Source organism: Meriones unguiculatus, chromosome 8, assembly GCF_030254825.1.
Source record: "Meriones unguiculatus strain TT.TT164.6M chromosome 8, Bangor_MerUng_6.1, whole genome shotgun sequence".
Lineage (NCBI taxonomy): Eukaryota > Metazoa > Chordata > Mammalia > Rodentia > Muridae > Meriones > Meriones unguiculatus.
Window position 1 is genome coordinate 61,355,853 of NC_083356.1, and position 19,727 is coordinate 61,375,579.

General features: G+C 42.6%; 1 protein-coding gene across 3 annotated transcripts in view; it reads left to right on the forward strand.

Moving 5' to 3' along the window:
* The first annotated feature begins 7,838 nt into the window (after positions 1-7,838).
* Lrp12 (LDL receptor related protein 12) overlaps positions 7,839-19,727 on the forward strand; it is a 72,571-nt gene continuing 60,682 nt past the window's right edge. For 2 of the 3 annotated variants that reach the window (XM_021656461.2, XM_060389516.1), the window contains exon 1: positions 7,841-8,266. In XM_021656461.2, coding sequence (XP_021512136.1) covers positions 8,188-8,266 — 79 coding nt within the window. In that variant the 5' untranslated portion in view covers positions 7,841-8,187. Of the gene's footprint in view, positions 8,267-19,727 lie in introns of all 3 variants that reach the window. The other variant, XM_060389515.1, reaches the window with a different exon arrangement.

Sequence of the window (19,727 nt, forward strand, 5' to 3'; positions counted from 1 at the left end):
CTTTTTATTTGAACTCTCTGGCAGGGACTCATTTTACTCAAAATCCTTTTTGCTTGCTTCCTGTGGTCTCACACATTTTCTGCTACATTTTCTTCCACGTAAGTGGTCACTTTCTTTGTTCCTAGGTTCCTCTTTCCACACCACCTCTTGTTGCTGAAATGTCTGTGATTTCCATATTTTTCTAAAGGAAAATCTATGCCCTTCAGATGCCACCAACACTGTCAGATGCTTTACACTGTGAGCCAGCTTTGTTTCCATGGTGGGACACACGGACTGCTCACTGGACAGCCTCCCCACTCCGAATGTGCTGGCACGGAGTAATACCCATCGTTTCTGCCTCTGCTCCACCCCCACTTCCCTTCTGTCCTCCCTGTCAGAGATGAGGTGAAAGCACAAATAACTATTGGCTCAGCCTAGACATCTGGAGACCTGATTCTCTCTTCAATACAGCTGTTCTTAATTTTTGTTATTGACTCAGATGAGCTGTGAATCGCGATGGGTTTCCCTCTGTGGCTCCCATGCATGTGCACAGTGCCTTCTCATCACCGCCTTCTTGTTCTTTCTGCCCACCCCTTTGTATTCCCTCCCCGCCCCCTGGGACTTTAGATCTGCCCTTCTTTCCTTCCTTTATTCCTTACTCTCGATTTTCTGTTCCGTCAAGGAGTAATCAATCGCTGAATTCACTCTTCCTTCCCACAGCTGTAAGCGCTGCTCAGCCGGGTTCAGCTCTTCACTACTGTCATCCAAGCCCTTTTCATAGACTCTCTTCACGTCTTACAAGGTCCGCAGTCACTCCATGTTACAGAAGAAAACAAGCCTAAGTTGCATGTCAGTCCTGATCTTCTATGATGTAATTATATGTCAGTGTACACACACACACACACACACACACACACACACACACTTTCAATCCTCAACCAAACTACTTTACAATCTCAAAAGCACTCTGTTCCCCTTTCCCATCTCCACTTGATATTTCTGGGGTGATATGTTTTGTTTTTTTTTTTTTTGTTTTTGTTTTTTTTTTTTTTGTCTCCTGTGCTTATAGTGATAATCTTCCATTCTGTTGTTGGCTAGAGCTTCTGCTCTATGAGGTCTTCTCAAGCTCTTCCTAAAGGTTCTAGTGTCCCATCCGTACAAACATCTACCATGGCATCTACATGCTCCATGAGCAACGACAGCACTAGAACACTCACTTCCACATGCAAGTGGCTCAATAATTTTTTTTTTGCACAAATGAGTGTTGTGCATAAGTACTAGTAAGTCTCTCCATTTACTTCTTCGCACTCACAGTAACTTAGCTGGCAGAAGGGAGCTTGCACTGCCGGGTGATCATGGCAGGGAAGGCCTTCAGCGGCTGCAGCTTCACCATCTTAGCGTATTTTCATATTTAAAGATAAAATCTCAACATTTTAGCTGGTTTTTAGAGGACTGATTTTTATTTTGCTTAACTTTAGAAACTATACATTCATGAAGAAAAAAATACTGAATAATAGAAAACGGTGACTCATTAAGATAATTTGCTTAGGATCTTCAAACTGGAAATTACTCTGTCTATTTAGCGTTTGTAAGAGTGACTAAAGGTTCAGAGATTTGTGCTATATTGAGCATAACTTGAGTATATACTGGAAGGGTCTACCCATCTCGGATGCCTTCTCTGCTCCTGTGATCATGACTCCATTCTGGACACCAGTTTTACCACCTCTGAAACTGACACAAGAAACAGCATATTGCCATAGACAAAACCACTGCAATTGCTCTACCCAAGAGAAGCGAGGTATTGGCTCACCATTTGCTTTCAAAGTCTTCTGTTAAAGAGTCTCCTGGTTAGAGAACAATGGTCGTGTTTATTTTAACAGCCAATAAAATGTTGCACAACTGATAGACATTATATAACTAATTGAGGCTATAAAAAGTTTGTTTTACTTAACACAGTAGAAATACTAAATGTTGATAATAAAATCACAGAAAACTGTCTTAAATGCCAGAATAATTTTAAAACTTCAATAAGCAACATTTTGAATATCATACAGGGTTATATGATTTTTTTTTCTTGTAGTGATATTTATCAGCTCTTCCTAAGACCAAAGAGAAAGATCCTCTGTCTGTCTATCTGTCTCTCTGTCTCTCTGTCTCTCTCTCTCTCTCTCTCTCTCTGTATGTGTGTGTGTGTGTGTTCATCCCTTTCCTTTCTATTTCTCCTACCTAACAACTTTGCTTCCCATTTTCCCCAGGGGAACATTTCATTGCCTTAACTCATCACTCATCAAATGTTTCCTAAGCATCCAAATCCCCACAAACACTTATCTAGAAAGATTCAGTGGTGAGTAAAACATACAAAAGTCCTTGCCTGCCTGGAACTTTCTTTATCATTCCTCCTGAATTAAAAAATGGGAGAATCTGTTTGATTCCACCCCCAGCTCAGGGGAAGCACCCATCCCAGTCTACAGAGGTCTACACCTGTTTGGAGAGTGAGCTAAGGTCCAGTTCTCCATGCTGGCTTCTCTGAGCGGCTTCAGTGAAGGGGCTGGCCAGAACAGGTCTCCAGCCTTCCCGAAGGGAAATGGTTAGCCATCTGAGAGGCTGAATGACAGCCAAGAAGGGATTTCTTCAAAGCTACCATCCCCAGAAGAGGAAAACTGGACAGAAGCGGAGAAGTGCATGCACGCACGGGCAGCCTGGCTCTCTGCCTGTGAGGCTATGAAAAATGGCAGCTGTGCCCAGGACCCCATTACCTGAGGTCTGGCCTGAGAGAACTGACGGTCAGAGCTGGACTCAAACCCGAGATGACTGTCAGAACAGTTGTCCTTTTCTCCCAGTCATATGTCAGCTGATGAAGCCTCTGAGGTTTGTTTCTCCTAATTACACTGACTGCCTTAAACCATGCATTTCAAGGAAGATGTATTCGGTGCAATTTTGTATCATCTATGAGTTTATATATTGGAGTTACCACGTCAGGAGTGTCTGGACTTTGGTAGGCCTGGTGATACCATGGGGAGCAGTATGGTGACTGGAGTCAAGTGCCCTGGTGACTAGAGTCATCAGACCTAATTCTCCAAACTGCTTAACATTCTTCTTCAGTTCCTTAATCCATTTCACTGAATATAAGAATAAAATTTTTATGCTGAAATACTTGTGATACATTTTCCCATTCCCTGCTGTGCGGACGAGGCTGTCAGACTACAGGAATCCAAAGGCTTCGGCTGTTCTTTTCCTCACAGCTGGTGTATATTCAAAATGCAAACTCGCCTGGGTATTTCCAAGGAGAATATTCTTTTCATGATGGAGCTGGTGTAATCTATTCGTCAGTAGAAATGACCTCTGTTTTCATGGCCTCATAACTGAGCAGTTTCATATGGGTTGATGTATTCTTTTGAGATCAGAAATATCTGTCAATAGATCTTTTCTGAAGATTAGGGCAATAAGCAACCTAGGTTTCTCTGATCTTCAAAGAGAGCTATAAATAAGGACTCCAAGGTCACCAGGAAGAAATTAGCAAGAGCAGCAAAAGAGCCAGATGGATGCTTCATCTGGCTGATTCTCGCTGCCTTCCAAAACTGAAGGGAAAGAAAAGTTCTAAAACATGACTTTTCTTTTCCAAAATAAATCTAAAAAGGCAGATGTCTATCTAACTTAAACAGAACACAAGGTAATGTTGATCACTTTGCTGAAACAAAAGGTAGAAAAATAATTGGATAGCTTTTATTTTAAATTGCATATTAGAGAATGAGGACTGCTTTGATTATCCCATTTATATGTTAAATAACAACAGCTGTCATTTTCTGCGTAAGTGCCTGCCTTTACATATAACATAGTGGACCGATGGCATGCTCAGGCTCTAGAGTCTGTGTTGAAATGCCCACCATTCACCATCTGTGTGATCTCAACAAACTACTGAACCTCTCTGTCTGGCCATTCATTTGAACATTGAGGATAATAACTATATTGATATCAGAGGGTGTGTTTGAAGATTAAATGAAAACCATGCCATAGGCACACACACACACAAACACGATATTGTATTAGTTCACGGATGGTATATAATCAAAGAGACCACATTTCACTCTCATTTTAAGAGAGAATATAGAATACAAGAACTTAGGGTTTTATGAGGGCTAACCACCTAGATCAAAATCAGCATTGCAAAACTCTTCAGATCTGCGCTTTGATCTGCTACAGCATGCTGCATTTGCTAAATACGCTGGTGACCTCAGTGTCTACTTGATTTGGGCAGAATGCAAATAAATAAGTTGTATGTGCCTGAATTTAGCAATACGTCCCTATGAAGAATCATTCATTTGACAACATGGTTTACAGATTCACTGCTAATGTGCTCTTGGGGACTTCGAATGAGCTTCATACAACAAGAACTTCCAGTTCATATCCTCAATTAGTCATGAGAAAATTTTAAAAATGAAGACCTAGACACACCATTAGAAACCTGCAGTTCAACAAGCCTGAGAGTATTTCTGACAAGGTTCATAGCTGGTTATTTTCCTTTATTTTTCTTGATGGAGGCAATGGTTTTACATGTCTACAAAAACGTTATTGTTATTACAGGTTCATGCAGGACAATGGTCTGGCTTGACAATCAAGAAGTTGAAGATATGAGGACAAAACTAAATATGCAAGGATTTTTCTATGTGCTATAGAACCAGTATTATGCTTTGACTAGTAGGTACAGGTATGACTAATGGTAGGACATGAGAGCACAGAATAACCACAACAAATGTGCTGGGGAACTAGTATTCAAATTGTAGACTGCAACCCTGTATAAATTTAGCCCCAATAAAATCATTTTCTTAGGAGTTCTCATTTATCTAATTACCATATTTAATACTTCCCTTGTGTTTATGTGTATTATTCAAGTTTGTTTTTCTTTTGAAAAATAATAACCCAGTGACAGGGAGTTGATTTGTCTTTTATTTGGAAGTGTGCCAAGAAGAAAATCCACTATTCATCAATTTTCTAATAAAAGATGATGCTCAGGGCAGCATTTACAGTGGGCTAAGACAAAATTTTATCCATGATATGAATAAAAATTAAGCCCTATGTGATAATAAACAAAGAAGAAAGAGATCTTTAGAATTTTTTAAAAGTTTTTTTATTACTTAAGGGCATATTGCCGTAAAGGGGAAGACTGTGGTCCTTTCTAAAATACACTAAGGAACAAAGAAGTTCACATTCTTCTCCACTCCTTATTGAATATTCTTGAGAAGTATGAGGCCCACTTGGAAAAGCATTAAGAAGCAACTCAGAGTGACTTTAATGAAATTTGCTTAAACTTTAATGGTTGACAGAGTTCTTTCAGACTCTGTGGAAATAATCTCCCTATGAAGAGTACATGAACACAAAAACTTCAAACAATCTCGGAAGGCGTAAAAGATCACTTGAAACCTTTTTGTGGATATAAAGACCCAAAAGAAGAATATGTTTCTTAAGGGCATGATTTATGCTTTATAGGATACAAATCTAAACTGTCCAAGCATAATAAGTATTCCACTCAATGGAATGCTTACCAAATACAAACCTCTTCATAGCCAGATTTTAATGGATTTCAAAGTGCTTCTTCATATGACCTAGTTGATGTATACCCTAGGGAGCCAAGAAGGTATTTTGGGCAACCTTCTTGTCCCGTGCCTGATAACGTGCCTCCTCTATGACATGATGCTTAACAACATTTGATATTCTACTAAAATTATTTTGTTTAAGAGAAAATGCTCCCTCGCAAGACATATGGTTAGATATGTCTTAGAACTACTTTTGGGGCACTTTTCTTTAAATCTGCTAAGATAGGCAGCTAAGAGTGGTAGTTTTTAGTTTCAGAAGCTGTTTTGTTCTTTTATCCAAAATACTCGGGACCTCATATTCTTGGGTGCTGGGGTTATGGTTATTTGTTTGCTTTTTCTTGTTTTTGAGTTTCATTGCTCAGTGATCTTGAGGACTTCGGGTTTCAGGTTGGAGATGTCCAGCCTGTATTTGGTGTGTGTGTGTGGTGGGGAGCGGGTATCCTTCAGACTATGGCAAGGAAGTATATGAGATCTTTCTTTGCCAATTTGTAGATCTCTGTAAGTCTGAATTTCTTAATACACTTTAACCAAAACAACATATTGCAAGATTGGCTGCAGAAGCAGATATGAGAATCCAGATGTTTTCAGCCAGACACAAAGAAAATCTGCAAGGATGAAAACCAGGACACTTTTCTATTTGTTTTGGGGACGTTTTGTTGTTTTGTATGTTTAATTTGAAAATAGTTAAAATTTTCATTTTAATTACTAAGTAGAAGCTCTTTGGGGTCCTCATTAAAATTTAAGAATGCCAAAGGGGCTTGGATAACAAAAAGCTTGACCATTTGACAAGTCTAAGAGACAGCTCAGTATGTGAGCAAGTGCGAGTGAAGGAGTGCCTTTGAAAAGATGGTGGGGATCCTATGCGGGCACCACGTGGCTCCTCTTCACAGAGCTCCTTGAATGGTATTAAAAGTGACGGGCATATTGGCAGTCCAGTCTACTTTTTCACCCTGCTTGTGAACCTCAACAAATAGAAAGAGCTCTGAAAAGAAAAAAACTCAAGCAATCAGAATGTACTATCACAAAACAAGGAAAGTTATGTGCAAATTGTAGAATCAAGAACACCAAAACTGCTGCCTTCTCAACCAAGAGAATGGAACAATTCCAGAGTTTAAGTTTTTGTTGTTTGTTTGTTTGTTTTACTGTCTTCTTGTAAAGATTTCTAAATTGTTAACTTTTGTGATAGTTGTCAATAAAGTTTTTATTTTCTGTAATACAATTTCAGGGAGCTATTAAAGGGTCCAATCAGCAAGATACAGGAAAAGTTTAATGTACTCTCCCTGGGCATTTATTAAAATTTAGCATAACTAGTAGGCACTAAGCATTTGCTTGAATTTCCTTTTACTGTGGAAGTGTCTTGACTTTGGAATCAGGAAACAAAAAGTTTGCGGAAGATTTACTTGATAACTCGTTTGGGCTAACTTAACCTCTTCAAGTCTCATTAACTTATCTAAAGCGTGGATAATATTTATCTCACAAGGTTGTCAAGAATCAAAGACAGATGTCTGTGTCAACAGTACAATTGTGTCAACAGCACACCATAGGACCCTGCGGCTCTTCAGCGAATATCGGACATTATCTGTACAGGGGAAGGTAGCTGGTAAAATCGCGCAGACAAAAGCACTTCAAACAGGGTGGAAGGACTGATGTGCCAGTGTGTCACTGCAGACAGAAAGAAGCGCTGCAGGTAATAAAGGAAAGGGGTGTCGTACGTGTTAGTTGCTGGGAAGAGGCTTGGTGAAAATCGGGGATATTCCTCTTTCCACGACCCCACGTCCACTCCAGCCAGAGCCCAACCAGCCCCACGAGTGTCAGAAGGGGCCCCGGACTTCTCCGCCAGACTGAGGCTCACGGTCCTGCAGCCCGGGCGGATGTGTCCCCAGAGCCTCAGGCGCAGGCTTCTGCTCGGGGCTGTCCACGTGGACCCACGACCCAAGGCAGCATTCGGAGCGGAGCCTGTGGGGTCGGGGTCCCAGTCAGAACTTCCAAGTCCCCAGCCTCCTGCCACCCACGCTCCTCCCACGCGTAGCCACCCTCAGCCTCGAGGATCTCCGGGTGGACCCCAACACCAGGGCCCGGGACGGCGGCCCCTCCCCGCGATGCCCACCCCGCAGCCCCGCGCTCCCGGAACCCGCGGCCGGCGTTCGCGCGCTCGCACATCGATTGGCACTGCCTCGCCGCTCAGGCTCCGGGCGCGCCGGGATGGGCGCGAGCTCGGCCGAGTCCAGCGGAGCGCGGGGCGGGAACCAAGGCAGGCGGGCCAGGGGATTGCCGAGCGCACGGATGAGCGCGGCTGCCGGCTAGCGCTCCGTCTGGCGGGTGGCGGCGCCGGCTGGTCGAACGGCGCGAGGCCCGAGCCCCGCATTCGCCAGCCCCGCCGCCCTCCGCCGGCGTGCGCGCCGCGCGCCCCTGCCCCCGGGAAGGCCGCCCGGCTCGGGGCCGGCGCGGCGGAGGCCGGGCGGGCCGGCGGGAGGGAGCGCGCGCGGGCGGCCCCGCCCCTCCCCCTCCGCCGCCGCGGAGCGCGCAGGGAGCAGCCGGGGGCTCGGCGGCGGCGGCGTCTGGCCCCGGCTCCTCCTCCTCCTCCTCCATCTCCTCGCTCCCTCCATCTGCCGTGGGTATGGCCCGTCGCTGGAGCACAAAAGAGTCTCCGCGGCGGGGGTCGGCGTGGCTCTTCCTCTTCCTCGCTGGGGTGTACGGTGAGTGTCCGCCTCCCCGCTCCCCGCTGACCGAACAAAGCTGGGGCGCCCCCGGGGGCCGCCAGGCCTCCCGGACGGGCTTGGCTTGGGCCACCCCGGGAGACCCCCGCCGCCGGCGGGACAAAGACCCAGGCGGGGCGTGCGGGGAGGGCTGTCTGCTGGCGGGGATTCTGGGGTCCCCCGCCGCCGCCGACCCTCGGGGCGAGGGAGGCGGGCCGGTCCGAGCCGGGGGTCCCTGCGGAGAGGGCGTGCGGGCTGACCTCCCAGCGGCGCGAGGCCCCGCCGCCTCGCTGCCCCAGCGCTCGCCGCCGGGTCGCCGGTGCGTGGTCCCCTCGCACAAAGATGTGACCGTGAGACTGCGAGGGGAGGTCGCCTCCGGGACGGTCCTGCCGCCGCAGCCCCTGTCCTTCCCGAGGCAGGAAGTTCTCTTCTGGGTGGAATTGCCGTCGCGCCCCTCTGTCTGGGTCCCGGCTGCCTGCAAAGGCACCTCGCTTGCTTCCCCTCCACCTCCGTGCCCCGGGCTCCGTGGTCCCGGGCGTGTAGGATCTTGTTGTTCCCCAGTAGCTGCTCGCAAGAGAAGGCCAGAAAATAGTTTCCAGCCCCACCTCAGTCTTTCCCTGTTGGGGCGTACAAGTCTGCCCTGACTCCCCAGTTCACTTGTCACTTCATCCATGCCCTCCTCTGCTGTTGTCACTGTTGCCTTTTATCTGGTCTGTATTCTGCCTAGGGACACTTTTTTTTTTTTTTTTTAAGGCTAGCAGAAGGCTGATGATGTGTCAAGATTGTGCTTTGTATGAACTAGAGCTAAAGGGAATTAGGAGGAATGTTCATCCCTTGAGACCTGAACTTGGGCTCTTAACTTCACCTTTCTTAGTTCTCATGAGTTAACTCCTTGAGTGGCTATTGCAGAGAACACAATATTTCCACTTCCACTTTGGTTTGGAGGATTGCTTTGATTTCTCTAGAAAAACAGAAGCAACCTTTTTTTTTTTTTTTTTTTTTTTTTTGTAAATTTTACTTATCGAAAGTCCAAGTCATAGGCGGTTTCTGTCAACATAGAATTCCCAAGCATATGGTAGCATCTCTTTTGAAAGCACAGATCTGTGGAATTAAATGTGATGGTAACTTTCTAAGCCTGGGAATTCATATTACATGAAAAATATAATGGACTTAAATTGGCATTTCCTGACAGCCAAGAAATAGTAATCCTTTCAGAATAATTCAGGATGTGCTACTCCCTGAGCTGACTGGTTTATTATTTTATTCTGGGGGGCGGGCAGGATGGGTTCACCCACATTTGATGTAGTAACTGTCAGTGTGTTTGTGTGCGACTTGAAAGCCTAGTGCATGACTGTGGATTGTTAGTTGTGTCCCTGCTTGGCTGATGACTTGTGGGTTTGGGTCTACACCAGAGATCAATAAGCTATTACGTTGTTTCTTCTAGCCTGGAGGTGAGTGTAGCTCTGCTCTAGGTTTGGTATAACGGCCCAGGAGAAAGGAAAGTGAGAGGAATCTGTAACCTCGGGTGATAAGTAACGTCCAGTTGTGTATTCTCTGCACTGTAATCAGAATTGAGTTTATGGGATGTTTGATCAGGCCAGATGAATGAGTGGAGTCTTCAGTAAAACCCATGCTAATGTGTTTGAGCTAAAAGTCTTTTGCCTGTAGAGGTAAAGAGGCTGCAAAGCAGGATTGCTCATCTTTCCTCCTGATGCACAAAGTGGCCTTCTGGTAGGTACATTACAAAGCTCTGTTTCTTGGGTGTTTGTGTTCAGTAGGAATTGAAGTCAAAGGCCAAAACTTCTTTTTTTTTTAACATTGTGTGATCATATTTTTAAAGCCACCAGGTGATTATCCCAAAGGTGGATGTCTCCAGCCACTTTAATTTCAAATGATAAAAAACAAAAACATTGAACTGTATTGGCAGTGCTAAAAGGAACTCTTCACCCTGAATCTAGGAATATTTTCTGTATAGCTGTGTGTGTATGTGTGTTTCTCCTCAACCAAATTTGAGTTTATATTCAACTCTAGCAGTAGCTAAACTCTGTACTCACAAACTCACATAGAAACGGTGGAATTTAGGTAGACTGTGTTATAGTTGTGACGTTTAGTGGGTGTACTCTGAGAGAACCATTTGAATGTTTTAAAAAATGTATTTTGGGAGATGTCTCAGTAATGTGCTTGAAGTCCTGAACTCCATCCCTAGAACTCTTGTAAAAAGCTGGGTGGTGGTATGCTCTTGGGAAGGCAGTCAGCCAGATTCCCGGGGAGCTCAGTAGCCAGCCTAACTTTCTTGTGAGAAACTCTTATCTGGGAAAGATGGACAGCACTTGAGGAGGGACACCTAAGGTTGTCCTCTGACCTTTGACCTTCACGTATACCTATACGTGTATGCATGTGGACACACACACAAGTGTGGCTTCAAAAATAAAGGGCTGTTGAGATAGCTCAGGAGGTAACGGTATTTTCTGTAGAGCATCATGACTTGAGTTCAGCCCTCGGAACCCACGTAAGGTGAAAGGAGAGAACAAGTTTCTCAAAGCTGTCCCCTGGCCTCCACACACAGGTCCTGTGCACGCACGCGCACACACACACACATTTACATAAATAAAGGAGTGAATAAATAAAACTAGACATTTCTATTTAAACAAGTGAATATTCTGAGTAACTTAACATAGGCCTGTTAAGGAAAGGTTGAGCCAGTATTTAGGGAATTCTAACACTGTTTTGTTTGCTTGCTTGCTTGCTTGCTTGCTTGTTTTGTTTTTTTTTTTTTGTCCAATCGCTCTTGGCTGCAATATGGACCTTTGAAACATTTCATAATTATTTGGTGTTTATATGCTTTTCATATTTGGTGTTGATATGCTCATTATATGGTGTTTATATAACCTTTTTGTGTGTGTGAACTGTGTGGTATGTGACTGTTATGCCTGCAGGTTATTTTTCTTGATGCCAAAGTCTTGTTTTAAATTATGTAAAAGTATACACTGAATTTAGATTATACAACAGCTTACAGTTAGTGTTTTTGGAGGTAGTTGTCCTGGGACCGGTAATTACCTTTCCACTGTTCTGTCTGAATAGCTTGATTTGAGGAGAGAAGCGAAAGTGCCGGTTGACACCTGCTGTCTCTGGAAGCTTAAAGGACTAAGAGCTTGAGTGCTGGAACCCTGGAGCCTAGCTGACTGTCACCCTAGGCTTCTGTCAGGGAGAAAGTCCTGCTCAGTTTCTCACGCTGGGTGCCTGTCTTGCCACAATGTGGACCTTCCCAATGGCTGTCTCTTCCCGTCATTAGAACTTAGTCTTGCTTATTTTCCAAACCAGTTTGGCAGCAGTCACAGCACCACTGTTCTGTCCTTTCCTGTCTGTCTCCTCGATCGGTATTTTCCAACTCTAAGTCCCATCGGCCCTTAAAATAAAGTTACACTGCTTTCTAGATATATCTGGAAAGAGAAATAAAGTTCAGAAGCTGATGCCCTTAGGTTTGTGATGCACTTGGACATGATGTCTACCATGCACTTTCCCTCCTTCCTGGCTTTTCTACCTTCTGCCTCCTTTCTTTCTTTCCTTTCCTCACTTGCTAATCTGGATTTCAGCATTGGCCCCCGTGTTTCATTTGATGAACACTGCCCTAGATGAAGCCTTAGGATGTAATTTAGAACATTTGTTTGTCTACGGTCTTAACACTTCCTTGAAGACTTGTGGGTGATTATTTTTTGGTCACTCCCTGCTAGAGCATTCAGTAGCAGTAAAAACTCCTCCTGACATACTGACCGACAGGTGATATCATTCTTATTTGAACTGTCAGCTGACTACGGCCAAGAGTCTTTGTTGTGCATTTGCTGTTCTAGATGTTATGGTAGGTATAATGTTCTTCTTACTCTTTATTTTATATTTAATGGATGAATCTTTCCCCATGATCTATATGGAACACTCAGCAGTACTAAAGAATTTCCAGTTTAAGGATAGACCAGAAGTTCCAATTTTAGAAAAGTGGTAGAAATAACTGGAACAGAAAGGAAAAAAAACTTAAGCTGATACCAATTACTTCTGAGAAAGTCAAGCTTGATTACATAAAATATGTTGAATAAAACTGAATTAATTGCTTAATATAAAGCCCTCCTTGAATTCAGAATCTAAATTATATGTGTATCCTATGGAGAATGTGGAGACAGGCAGCAAAGTCCTCACGGTTCTAGGTGGTGGTGCTGAGTGACAGCTTTCAGAAGAGTGGCTGCTCACATTCCAGGAGCTTGGACAAGGTTTGAATGATCTGTAGTAAATGATTTAGAGCGTTCCTGGAAAGTACAGTCTTCACTGAAGAGAACCCAGGAAGGATATTAAGCTGAAAAGTGAACAGCAGTTAGAAGAAAATGTTACAGCTTTAATGTCCTAAGGTCAGGGTCTTGCTCTTTAGCCCATGCTAGCCTCAAACTCATAGCAGTCCTCCTGTTCCAAACTCCCTACCTCTGGGAGTACAGATGTGAGCTGCCAGGCCTGGGCCAAGACTCTTTATTGAGAATAGAAAGCTTAAGGCTAACAGAAAAGTAAAGGGAACTTCTGTTTCTGATCTCAGGCATTTTGTTGTTACTTAATTGGGGTTTTTCTCAAAAACTGTGATCACCCATATTTATTAAAGAATGAAAGTTCAACAGGAGATGTATACAGATGAGGTTTATGTACATTTAAGCAAATAGAAAATGCTTTGACTTTGAAATTGTAAAATGAGCATTAATCTGTTCTTGTTGCAAGTCTTTATATATAAATGAAGGTTGTTTTGGTTTAAAAATTGAAGTAGAATTGACTCTCTGATTTCTAAGGTTCCTTCTCTTCTCTCCTTCTCTCCTCAGTCTACTTCCTCCCCCTTTCTTGAGGGAGGCAATAGATGCACACTACTTATTATTGTACACACACCTATACACATGTATGTACATATTATTATATATACAACTATACATATATAATTTCAGCGCTAAATTAGCTTAGTGAGTGAGGTCTCATCATCTGACCCTTAGAGGAGAAAGGAAACTAACATTTACTATATTAAGCTTCCTGTATTTATTGTCACAGGTTCTGTCTTGAACATTATTCATTGACAGTTTCAGTTGGTTCCACCTAGGAATCGTATAGGACATTGTTTTTTTTAATAAAGGAGTAAACTGAAGTTCTGGGAATTGAGTTGAGATCTTATCACCAGAAAGTAGCTAGTGATATAGCCTAAGCCTCATTACCCCTTTGTGCATCTTACAAATGTCTCTTGCACTTATCTCTGGTACTATGAGTACTACAAAATAGACATAGATTCTGCCCTCGTGGTGCTTATACTGTAGTCAGTGAATTTACACAAGTACTCTGGAAGAAACTAACAAGCATGGAGATAATAAATAATGGAGTAATAAAGGATGAGTGTCTTTCCCGGGGGACATTTATAAGACCTAAATGATAGGTAGCCAGGAGAGTTAGAGACAGAAAACGTTGTATATGGGAACAGTATGTGAAAGGGCTAGAATTAGCCTGATGTGGAAGAGCTGGAGTGCTGCAGATACGTGGACACACATGGTGTAGCTAGAGCATAGTGGTCGATAAGGAGGAGCGAAAACATGAGTATAGGACTGAGAACATTGAAGACCATGAAGTTAACTACTGGAGAGGTTTAAATGACATGGCATATGTTTTATTTTGATGTTATCCCTTTTACTGCACAATGTGGAACATTTGAAGTAGGCAGGGTAGCCAGGAAACTTTGGCTCTAAGTCTGGTGAGAGACACAGGTGGTTGGAACAAGCTGGTGGGAGCTGAGGTAGATGGGCAGTGTCCTGTTGGCAGAGGGTATTTCCTCTTTCTTCCCTGGGAGAGGGAAGAGAGGAGAGGGGTTTCCAATGTGTTTTTCTTACAAATGGAGGGTTGGGGTGGGAAGATGTAATTGCATAAGATCTAATTGTTACTGTATATTCTCTTGGAGTCACGTAACAAGAAGAGCTAGAGATGTACTGAGGATGATTTCTGTTCCTCCATTCAGTTTGGACCCTTGAGAAATTTCTGTGATTCCCTCTAGAAGCGACAGTAGTGAGGAGACTCAGTGTGAGAAATGAAGCTGTCCTCGCTACATACCAGGCGGGATACTGTGATGAGACACTTATCCAGCAAGTGACAAGAACTTCTAAGAGATGGATGTGGGAGAAGCTTAAGGAAAACTCAGCTGACAAGCCATCTATTCCCACTAAATACACAACATAACTTCCTCAAGTCTTAGGAGTTGAACAGGCAAGAATCCAAAGATAGTCTGGTAGCTAGATTCAAGTACATTTTTTGCCAAAATTCAATGCTTCGAAATAAGTGATCAATAAAAATGGCTTTATGTATTGGAATAGTCAAGAATATATATTGGTTGGTGAATTTCAGAAGCAATTTGGAAGACTACAGTGACCTCTCATGTTTTTACCAGATCCTGTATCTTACAGTTTTAGAAGGTTCCAGAACATCAACATAGATGGATCTGGCAGAACAATTCTTTAATTTTCTTCTTAAATATTGATAACTCAGTGCCCTGCCCATATACTATGATTAGTTGTTACAGTCAGTGTGAAGTGGGAAGACGAACTAGGTAGGACTAGTGCTGTTGCTCTGGACCTTCTTGCTCTGCTGCTTTCTGTGTGTAGAGGCCATTGCTTTATTACCAGTATTGATAGTATTTTATTGTTGTAGCAGCTTCTAGCCCAGGATTGATTTAGTCATGCCAGGCATACAAGTCAGGGTTACTTTTCTGAAGTATAGCTTTCTTGCATAAAATTTAGCAGTGGGGCCAGCATGGTGGCCCAGCGGTAAGGGCACTTGCCATCAAACCTGACCACCTGATTTCGATTTCCATGACCCACGTGATGGAAGAAAAGAATCAGCTCCCACAAATTGTTCTTGGACTTCTACATATATGCTGGAGTAGTATACACATGTACATGTCCATACATACATTCTTAAAAATAAATAAATCTGGGGGAAAACCTAATAGCATCTCCTTGTTCTTCCGCCACTGTGTTCCTGCCATGCTGTGTGTTTCTCTTTTCTCCTGGCCTACACTGTCTTCTGCCTGGTTTATCTTCTTACCCCATTCCCTACCTACACTGGTTACCTCTTGCTGGTCTGTGAGCTTTCCTTTAGAAACTGCTACCTTTGTAGAGTCATTCTTGATTTCTCAAAAGCTCTTAGAAATATCTCAAATAAATAAGCCTGCAATATAAGGCATATATGTGTACACACACCACACACACATGTACACACATGCTCATATGCACACGCACTCTCTAGTGGCCATGCTGAAAAGAAGACAAAATCAGTGCTAATATATGCAGCTCAGTATGCCTAAAACTTTGTTGCTCAAACATAAAATCAGTAGCAAATAATTATTAATGAGAAACTCTAAATTATGTTTTCATGCAAAATCTTCACATACAATGTAAATTTTGTACTTACGGCTGATTTCAGTTCAAGTAACTATGCTTGAAATGTTCACTAGCCACTGTGAGAAAGTCAGTGTCTACTAAAATTGAAGATTATGGTCCCTGTGGCCCAGCAGGTTTACTCTTAGGTAAGAACCTCAACACATTACAAAATGGGTGCTAAAGGGCACGTGCAGGGTCGGCAGCACCTTTATATGCTACAGCTTCATGAGTGGACAGAAGAGTAGCTGTGCTAGAAAGGAGTGTGGAGTGCCGTAGGACAGCTGTTCTCAGCTTGGGGGTCTCAGGAGTCGTCAGCCTCTCAGGAATCCAAACAATATTTTTAAATTGGAGCTACAAGTTTGCTTAAACCTGTAATTAAAATGTTAATATTTATCTACTTAAAATGGTAGTAAGAAGCATGTTACCTGTTATTACCATTCATACATTGACAAATCAAAATATGTTAAATGACACATACTTTCTACCACAGCAACAAAAATCTAATGAGAAGAATGGAATTGTTTACATATGTGAAAATTATTATAGAGCTCTAGTTGTGTGTGAAATGTAGTCGGTAAAATAGCAGGCAATACTTGTTGAATAAACAAACTCATTTGTCCATAACTGAAGCAAATTGCATTCATGGTCTTCCTAATGTTGAAGTATTTTTTGCATTCATAAGTGTGTCATAGCAGGTTGGAAATAATAACATTTTATGCTGAAATACATTCACTAATATTTACTATATTTTTCGACTGTAAGATCAGTCTATAGCCACCCTTTGCTTTCTTTCTTCCGTCATTCCTTCTCACTCTTATAACCTAACCTGCCCCCTACCCCTGCCTGATTTTCATATCTGCTCGTCCATTTTTTCCGTTGTTGCATTTAGTGGATGGAGCAGTACATAAGTTTTCAGTGTCTGAGTTGTGGTTGTTTTTGCCTTTTAAGATTGGGAAAGTGAGTTGTGTTTATGAGCAATATTAGGTCCTGTGGTAAGAGCAGAAATGAATGGTTTTGTCTTAATAAGAATGACTGAAGAAAATGTTGTTCCTAATGTGATTAAACTCTATTTCACCGGACAAGATAATAGAGAGGAGCTTGTAAAAAGTAGTAGATTGCTGCTCTGACTATGTCAGGAGAACTGGCGCTCTCATCTGAAAGGCAGGAGCTGTAGGGGCCTACCAGAACAAGACCTGTGGACTGAGCTCAAGCAGAAGGTTGAAAGTCTCTTAACCCACCTTCCAGTACAGTGCACCTGTTTACACACTGCCGAGTAACAGTTTAAAAGGTACAAAATGGCCAGTTTTCTTAATGCTACTATCAAAATCTCTCCTAGTACCAGCTATAGTTGGCTACAGTTACAGTTTATTTACTTTACATGCCCTCCCTCCTCTCCTCCCAGTCCCCCTTCCCTTCTTTCTTACCCTCTCCCCTTACCCCAGAAAAGGGGAGTGCCCCTTCCCATCAACCCTCCCCAGTATACCAAGTCAAAAAGGACTGAGCATATCCTCATCCCCTGAGGCAGGCAAGGTGGCCCTGCCAGGGTAAAGCAATCAGAAGGCAAGCAACAGAGGCCATGTTAGAAAAAACACCCCTGCCCCCTCCACTCGCTGGGTGACCCAGGTGAAGACCAAGCCACCATCAGTCACATATGTGCAGGGGGACTAAGTCCAGACCATGCATGCTCCTTGTTGATGTCTCAATCTCTGGGTTGGTTGTCTCTGCTGATCTTCCTGTGAGGTTGCTCTCCCCTCCATGTCCTTCCATCTTTACCCCAACATGGGGAGAGGATAGAAGGACATGGAGGGCATTCTTGTCATTCTTAACACCCAGCTGTCTCTTCACTTTGTCATTGTTTTCTTGAACAGACTTAACTATGCAGGAGTCACTGTATTGTAATTGTTCTCTTCAGCTCTTGTTTTACTTCATGATACACTGATTTCCTTGTGTTCCAGCTTTAAGATGACTGCTTTTTAATCTTATCTTTAAAATTATGGAGCAAATTAGGCTTGTTTTCTCTGTTGTAAGGTTTTGTGAGTATTAACGTGCAAATTCGTGCAGTTGGTACCTGTTTCTGGACACAGCAGTTGCATCACTTTGGACTTGCTCCTCCTTGATGGTTGCGCCTGCTGCCTACATGTACTGACCATTGCTAAGCACTGATGTATTAATCGTCGTAGTTATGTGCTTTTGAGACTGTCACATGAATGGAATTAGACATAACCGTTTGAGACTCGTTCCTTTAGCATAACTTTGAGAGTCATTGCATTATCACATTTTTCTTAAAGTTTGTTCCTTTGTATTGGTAAGCAGTGCCTCAGCTTTTGTCAGTTTGCTTGACTGTTTCCAGTTTTCACTGTGTAATAAACATTCATGGATAGGCTTTGTGTAGACATGAGCTATAATTTTTCTAGAGTGAATATTTAAGGATGGGAGCTCCTATGTGTTCAAATTTAGGAGGAAGCACCAAACTGTCTTCCTCAGTGCTTAACAGTTTGCATTCTGACCAGCGTGTGTACCTCTGCATTTGCTGTGGTGCTAAGTCTTGGTTGCCTCTGTATCTGTTTTTGTCTAAAGCTTATGTATTTGTACTCCTGGTTTCATTTTGCATTTTTAAGTGGCTGATGGTGTTGAACATCTTTTCACATGCTTTTTTCACCATCTCAGATGAAGTAGTCAAGTTCATTATTCATTTTCCATTGTTTTTCATTTTACTGTTAAAATTGTAAGGGTCTTATATGTATTTTCCTCTTGTGACTATAGCATGTTATTGACAAATCAAAAGTTTTACATCTGATGAAGTTTAGCCTGTCAATATTTTATTTTATGAGTTACAGTTTGGGGATAGAATTCTCTTTACCCACCTATAGATCAGGAAGTGTTTTCTCTTTTTCTAAAACCTTATTGTACATTGTGACCTAAAAAAAAAAGCCTAGGCCAGGTATGGGTTATTTCTTTTCAAGTTGTTTGTCAGTGGAGTTCCATAAACACTCCCCCAAAATACTACAGGCCATTATTGCTCTTGGTGATTTTCTAGAATTCAGTGGTAAGTGCCTACTGCCAAAGACACCACATCCTTGAGTCATAAAACTTGGAGAAGTCAAGCTGGTGCCAACCCGGACACTTGATCCTTACGCTGGAAGGTTCTTTGTACACTACTGGAGAAGAGAAGTCCCTGGTATTCTCAGCAGCTGTGAACCCTGAGAGCTACAGTAACAACTGGTCTGGCAAGACCTGCTCACCGGTGCCGTGGCAGTGCCAGTGCCGTAATACACTGTGCTGCTGCTTTGCAGGTTGCCTGGAGACTCGGTGCCTCTTTGTAAACAAGCTGCTTTCATTCTTCTGGCGTTTATTCTTTTTAATTCATTACTAGAACTTATCTGTTGTGAGCCTACTGATAGATGAGTCAGGGATGCTAGATTATTAATGTTTTCTGAATTTATTCCAGTTTGCTCTTAATTGAAATTTGTAAGTGGCAAGATGCTTGGTTATTGGATTTGTATACTACTATACTACCTCTCCTCAGGGCTTGTTGTAAGGCTATTAAATGACTTACACAAATACTTTCTACATCAAATGTTAATTTTCTATTTTCTTTAGTAGATAGACAAATTACAACATGTAGGAACAGTAATTGGATAGTTAATAAAGTTAGAAAGATTAACTTCAGAAGCATTTAAAACTACCACCAAACAATTTAGAAAATAAGTAAAAATCAAACTGTTCTATCAGATGTTCAGAATCATTAATAAAGACAAAACAAGGCTGGTTAGGGCTCAGTGGAATGAGCATTCATGCTTAGGTAACAAATGTTAGTCTTTGGCTCATGTGTTTTGAGTATTGTTTTTTTTATTTTTATTAATTACAGTTTATTCACTTTTTATCCCCCTTGTAGCTCCCTTCCTCCTCCCCTCCCAGTCCCACCATTTCTCCCCCTTCTCTACCCATGCCCCTTCCCCCAGTCCACTGACAGGGGAGGACTTTGACATAACTTGGACATATCTTTTCTCCATAAACTATTTTCTTGA